This window comes from Juglans regia, chromosome 5 (genome assembly GCF_001411555.2).
Source record: "Juglans regia cultivar Chandler chromosome 5, Walnut 2.0, whole genome shotgun sequence".
Lineage (NCBI taxonomy): Eukaryota > Viridiplantae > Streptophyta > Magnoliopsida > Fagales > Juglandaceae > Juglans > Juglans regia.
In genome coordinates this window covers 16,211,575-16,219,004 of record NC_049905.1, presented here as the reverse complement: position 1 = coordinate 16,219,004, position 7,430 = coordinate 16,211,575, and the positions used below count along the sequence as shown (strand labels likewise).

Below are 7,430 nucleotides of genomic sequence, written 5' to 3'. Positions count from 1 at the left end.
GCACCTTGTGATGAACCTGGTAGGAAAACCTTGTCAAAACTGTAACATCTACTCTTCTTATATGAAAGCCTAAGAAGAACATAACTTGAATTCATAGCTACAATAGGTTTAAAATTGCCAAAATTCTCCCCCAACGCGACGAGTTTTATGTGACAAAATACGCCAATGTCCCCTGCAGTGCAAGTATGATTAGGAGTGTAATCAGTCCGGTTCGATCCAGTTTTGTACATTTTTTAGAACCGATACCGGAGCTATTAACCACCGAAACCGAAACTTTCGATTTTTTCGGTTTTACGGATTATCTATGTTAGTAATAATATGATGTTTGCATATACTAAAAAACTATTAGTCTATTTATATTATAGTATAAGTACATTATTTTATAATAATTAACACAGACTAGTATATTATTGAATTTAACTAGTCTATATAAGTTTTTGACCTTTTATATGAGTATATATTACTACAAAAAGAATATATATATATATATATTATAAGTTATTATGCCAAAAATGTATTTATTCTTGATATAAATATATATATCAAAAGTAAGTTTATATTAATAACTTAATATTAATGTTTATGTTTAAGATTAAAATTTCATGTTATATAAAAAATTATAAAATTAATTAATAAATCCCAAACTTCTCTAAGTAAGAATGAGTGAATCACCACTTATTCAATGAATATATATAATGAATAAAAATACAAAGAACATTTTGTCCTTTATTGAATCATCGTGGTTGTAGTATGAATATGAGGTTTTAATCGATTCTATAGGGTCTTAACAAGAGAATTCCTATCAATAATAAAGAAAACGGAAGTAAAGTTGCATTACACACAAATCAAATAAAAGAAAAAAAAGGTAAATAGAAGATTCAAGAGGCCTGACGAATGAGCCAACTTGATAGTTTGGCATTATAACCACAAAGAAAGAGCTTTCAGATTTTTATCTAGGCCAGCTTGCGCGCACCTCGACTAATCTAATAGGACCCTGAAGTTAACGATCAACTTTCAACTTTTATATCAACTCAGTTTATCTTAACTCACTCATCTCATCTTAATTATGGTGCATTTCTCGACCTCAATAATATAGTAGGATGACCCTCTCTACTCTCGTGGTGGTATGTTTGGAATGTTCATTCATGACTTACTTAAGATAAATGATTGTAAGTAAAGAAGATAAATATTTACATAGTTTGGCATTGAGTCCTATATTCACGGATTTTGGGTATCAAACCCACTATGAATATGGTTAAATATAAGTTCTTCATTCTCGCTAAGCTCTCTCTACAAGCACTCCTATGAAATTTTCTAAAAAAAATAGTCTAGTCGCTCTTCTCTTTGGTTCCCGCCCTCCTAAGTTCATCCCAGTTCAAAGGAAGCTTGATCCCTCTTTCCCCCCTTCAAGTCCCTTCGTCTTGTTTTATGTCTTGTTTTTAAACTTTTATGTATCATTTTTGCTTTATGTCCAATCAAGGCTTCTACAATTCTATTTTTCTTCATTTCTCTTTTACACTCTTCATATCGGGCCTTAATCCTACATGAGCTCTTGATGGGCTTTACAGTTTACACTCTCACTCATTTTAACCCCAACAACAGGATCTTCCTCGGCAACGAAGAAGAGGAAATAGGATCATGAAAAACTAGGATCTTGGTATGTGATGGTAATGCCAAAACCTATTGAATTTTTATAGTGCATAGAACACACCTTGGTGCCAAAAGACCTGAGACCAATTACATTCATAATGTTATTAGTATGTATATTTCACCTGGCTCGTTTGGATGGATTCAGAAACTATCTCATCTCATCTCATCATTACAATTTTTTCAAATTCACACACTAAATATAATAAACAATTCAATCTTTTCAAATCTCAAAATAATAATAATATTAAAAAATAATATTCTAATAATATTTTATTCAACTCATCTAAAACTATTTCATCTTATCTCACTATCCAAACGAGCTCAAATCCATGCACACCCACAAATGTAAAACACACAAAAAAGGGAAAATTGTATGATAAATACAAGTTTTTTCTTCCCATCAATAATCTTCATTTATATATTTGCTGAGCAATTCATTTGTATGTTCAATACATTAAGATTGATTTCTACAGATTCTGAGTTTTGTTATTTATTTTCAGATTTTTCTGGATCTCCTTTTTTTAAAAAACAATAAACTTTTTCAGAGCACAATCCTAATAAATGCAATATTCATTTACTTAATTAGCAGATTTAATTAAGTTTAATCATTGTGTTAAAGCATTTTAGGATGTTCAAATTAACTATGTTGAGGTAGAAATTAATTATTTTTACGTGGTAATTAAAAAAATCCATTTAAGAACTATTAGTGTGGCAATTGTGCTAAATAAAAGCACCAATGCAAGATGCAAATTTATGGCGCAAACCAAACTAATCCAGTTTTTGTATCTCAAAACCAGAAACCCAATGATCGATGACTACAGCATCTTTATTTACGTGACATTCCACTTGTCTATTAGTCCATGGGATATACATCATCAGCTTAAACAGAATATAAAACTAATCCTGTAGGGCTGGACTATAACTTCAATGTAGTCAGATTCAAAGCATTCAATTCTGAATCCGATTAGAGTCAAACAAGGTGAGTAGTATGATCATGCCGTTCCCTTGATGTTCAAATAAAAATGTAACCAATTAGAGTCAAACAAGTGAGTAGTATGATCATGTCCTGCACTTGATGTTTCTTTTATTGGCATCGGGTGTCCAAGAATAAAGTCCCAACTAATCTTGGAAGTGCAAAAACCCTTGACAAGAAGTTTTCTACAAGTGCACCTCGAGTAATTCAATGGGAAGTTCTCCTAGTTTGATAGCCCCTAGAAATTGTTTGCACCCAAGAGGATTCAAATATTAGACCTGGAGGGAAGCATACCACTAAGACCTTGGCCTTTACCACTTGAAAATGTTCTTGTTATAAAAAAAGTTTAGAGAAAGAGAATAATAAGGTAATTATTTATATTGTTTTCTATGCTATTGGCTATAGGATGATGCCAAGATGGTTAAGTGGAAGTGCAAGCCACAAGGATGTTGAGAAGGTATGGTCCACTAGGATGTTATGAGCGACTCCCCTTGTGGAAACAAGCAGCAGGACTGGTGCACAACCTAGGCAGACAAGGGTTGATGTTTGAAGGCAATTGAGAGTTTACCTTGGTGCTTGGAATGTAATGTAGTGACGTTCATAACCTCTCAGGAAGGGGGTTCTACAGTATCCCCCATGTCTCCCCTTAAACAGTAACTTCAAATTCCAAGCACTACATCAACCCCCTTCCTGAGAGGTTATGAACAAAGGCTAGGGAAACAAATTCCATTACTTCAAACAATATCATTCACATGCCATCAGTTTTTCTTCACCATCCATCTATTGTCCTAAAAAAACCTTTATAAACCAAGGGAAATGGTCAGGACACGTTGAGCAACATATTTTGGCTAAGTTTTTGTACTTTTGAGTCTTTAGGAAGCATTCTGGTAATTATATCCTCTACCTTGTCAGTGCTGGGAAAACGAACAATTGTGCTTATAACATAAGATCATATATCTAACATAAAATAATACAGATACATACACCAAGCCAATGTTAATGAGCAAATGAACTTTGGTACTTTAGTACACAGTCCACCAATTCAATTCACTGAATGATTACTCATGTTTTCTTACATAGATCAGCAAAATGATCTATTATAGACTATAGTGTAACACCCCAATGGGGTATCGCATATAGTTAGATGGGACACTCAACTCTATCTAATGTTACATCAAAATATTAACAAAGGCATAATAACAAAGTCCTTCGGGTTTTCAAAGTGAGCACAGAAACACAGATAACACTTCAAAAAGCATGGCAGCGATAAAGACCAAGCTACCGCAGAGTTGATATTCCCCTTCCTAGAAAATTGCAGAACCAAAACTGCTTTGGGTATCAAATCATCAACCACCATCGTCCATCCTAAGCTAGTGAATGAGAGTGTCAGTTTACAAATTACTTATGGAGTATAAAAAGACAAGCTGCTAAGAAAACTGCTTACCCAATGATGATAAGCCACAAGTGTGTTGCCCCTGATGGGCCAAACAAGCAAAGAATAGCCTTAAAATAATCCAGTTAACATATCGTGAGCAAGCCTAGTTTGATCCAAACACATCAACATTGTGCCAAAGTGTCATAATTTGTGATCAAAACAAGACACATGAAAAGATTGAGTATACGATTGAAACACAGATTATCATAGAGGAGAAAGATATCATTGTAGCTATCTATCAGAAGGCCAATGTAGCAGCAACAATTCGCTTTTATTTATTCCATGATACCTCGATTTCTCTTCATTTTGCACTTCTCACCATTTAAACTAAATTAATTCCCAGGTTCCAAATTAAAAGGCATACAAAAATCACATTTTTTTAAAAAATAAAATAAAAATAAGTTCAAAGATAACAAACGTTAAAACCTATACATTTGACTCCGCAATGCGATATTAGCATTAACCGATACAGAACACAATTGAAGAAACTGTACAACTAATCATCTACATTTAGATGTTGAACTAAGTTGAATTGAGTTGAGATGATAAAATATTATTTTTTAATATTATTATTATTTTAAAATTTGAAAAAATTAAATTGTTTATTATATTTTGTATTCAAATTTAAAAAAATTATAATCATAAATTGAAATTGAGATGAGTTAAATAAGTTTGAGATCCAAACGTTCAAATGTAACAGATAACTACGATTATTTCCTCATGAGTCCCGTTTAAATAAGGAGAGACTGAGAATTTTATTAAACAAAACTAGCAGTGAGAAAGCCCTATTTATTTACTCATACTCACAGACCAACCCTGCAGTCCTTGGCTCCACCGACGAGCGTCCCAGACCCGCTACTATTGGAGGAGATACCGACCGGCAAATCTTCACATAACACCCTAAGCAACCGATTCCTCGCCCTCCACCCGCCAGTCCGGAACTGAACCCTAGCACCAACAATCACACTGAAGCTAACAGAACCACGTGCCCTGTCACCGCTGATATCATTCACGACCCATCTGTCAACGTAGGTGGCGGTGGCGGAGAAGGCCGCGTCGAGAACTGTCTGATTCCGCTTCCCCTGCTTGAACGGCGCGATAAGCGTCTGGGATATGGGCTCCGATTTATAGAGGAGGGAGGAGCGAACTTCCTCGTATGAGATGGACATCTTCTTGTTGGGGTTGTAGACGGAGAACCTGACGTTCCATAAACCGGTGATGGAGGAGGAGTAATTGGAGCCGGAGGAGAAATTGGAAACGGAAAGAGAGTCGACTCGGAAGTCTGGGATGCGGGGGCGGAGGACGAGCCAGAGGATGAGGATGGAGACGCCAATGAGGAAGAAGACGACGATCATGGAAGTGAGGAAGCGGCGGACGAAGATGGTTGAAGAGGAGGAAGGGTAGGGATAGGGCTGGGGATTGTAGTAAGGGTGAGATTGTTGCGGTGGTGGGGGCGCATGGTAAGGGTAGGCAACGCCGGGTTGGGGCGGCGGGAAACCGTTCGGGGCTGGGTAACCGGTTACGGGTCTCGAAGGATCTCCTTGCATAGCGCCCAGAAGGATGGAGTGGGAGTGAGAGACTTCGGTCAAATTTTGGTAAGAAGGGAGTTTTTTTTTTCGTACTTTGAAAATGGTAAGAAGCAATTTTAAAAGAGAAATCATTTCGCTATACACTGGTGTTTTATAAATTTATTACGTAATTTCAATTATAAAATTATTTTTATTATAAAATAAAATTATTTTTATTATAAAATAAATTTAATATATTAAATTAAATCATATTAATTTATAAAATTTTTTTTATAAAATTTCTTTTAAAATCCTTTTTAAGTCTTAGCTGAAAATATTTCTAGTCCAAATCAACCTCAATTATCATAGACTCACTGATTATTAGGATGTGGTGTAAATGAGGTTCTTTATTCCTTTCCAAGGTTCCATAGAAAGTTAACCACTCAGCTATACTTACGAGTAATGATACTTATCATCCTAACTTCTATCATCTTTTTATCATTTTATGATATGGCATTAGATGATTGAAAATTATTTATTACATTTTACTTATAAACTTATCATTTAATGTCACATCATGAGATGATGGAAGAATGATGAGAGTTAAGATGATTAATAGAATTTTTCTATGCTAAATTAATGGTTTTAAAATTTAAAATATATAAAAATGGTGGATGATGTTAGCTCATGGGGTGGTCCGATCACCCCACATGAGTGGCCAACAAATACCTCTAAGGTTGTCTAATACCACTCTAGCATTGGAGGTGGTGGCAAACCACCTCGGCAGAGTGTCTCTAACATCGTAGAGGAGATGGAGTGTTGAATCGAGGTTTGACAATAAATTAATCAACTTAGTTATGAATTGCATCGCTTCAATTTCTTATTCCATACCGTTGAATGGGGTACCACAGGTGGAGAGGTTTCAGACATCAAGAGGGATTAGGCAAAGAGACCCACCCCTCTCTCTTCTTACATATTCATCATGTGTGCGATTTAAGTTGACTAATTGGCAATGTTGAGAAGCCTCGGCTCATAATGGCTTTACCCATTTCAAGAGATGTCGTTCACATTAACCATCTCTTCTTCGTAGACGACAATCGTCTCTTTTGCTTAACTAACTCTTTGGAGTGTAGCAAAGAATGCTAAAACTACTAGAGTTTATATGAGCATGCCTCTAGTCAAAGGTTGAGTAAAGTGAAAACTTCAATTCTCTTTAGCAGAAACAATGAAAATGAGGTGAGGGACAATATTGTTGAAATTGGAAGCATCAGATTTTTCAGGACTTAATTATGAGTAGGGTTGTAACCGGTCCGGTCCGGTCCGGTTTTGGATAAAATCTAGGACTGAACCGGTATGTACCGGTTTTATATTTTTCAAAACCGATTACGCACCGGTTACCCTCCTAAACCGGTACTTCCGGTTTTACCGGTTTCCGGTCCGGTCCGGTTTTCCGGTTTTTTAAAAATATAAATTTCACAATTTGTCATTAAAAATTTGTTTATAAAAAAAAAAAATTGATTTAAAAAAAACTGTTTTATACTTTTATTAATATATTAGACTATATAATAGTATTAATATTAAACTATTGGTATAGTTATAAGTTATATATTAGTATTAGTTATAAACTTTTAGTGATTTAGTATTAACATTTTATGTAATAATTTATAAATTATAATAAGAAATTATTTCATATATGAATATATACGTTATATATAAAATTTCACATAAAAATTTATAATTATACATTATATATAAAACTTATATATAAAAATATTATTTTTTATTTTTTTTAATCAACCGGTCCGGTCCGGTCCAAAAAATTCCGGAACCGGAACCGGCCGGTTTTTACGTTTTAAAAACCGGT

The 7,430-nt window shown here is 34.5% G+C and overlaps 1 protein-coding gene and 1 long non-coding RNA gene across 2 annotated transcripts; both read right to left on the bottom strand.

Annotated features, from left to right (window-relative positions):
• Positions 1–3,623: 3,623 nt before the first annotated feature.
• On the bottom strand, positions 3,624–4,595 carry LOC108997804. The gene is made up of 2 exons (XR_001997222.2): positions 4,068–4,595; positions 3,624–3,988 (listed from the first exon to the last, which is right to left on the bottom strand). It is a non-coding gene; the product is annotated as an uncharacterized LOC108997804 (long non-coding RNA).
• A 149-nt stretch (positions 4,596–4,744) lies between these two features.
• Positions 4,745–5,699, bottom strand: LOC108997779 (uncharacterized protein At1g08160-like). The gene has a single exon (XM_018974158.2). The coding sequence runs from the start codon at positions 5,603–5,605 to the stop codon at positions 4,862–4,864; it is 744 nt and encodes a 247-aa protein (XP_018829703.1). The 5' UTR covers positions 5,606–5,699; the 3' UTR covers positions 4,745–4,861.
• Between the last annotated feature and the right edge of the window lie 1,731 nt (positions 5,700–7,430).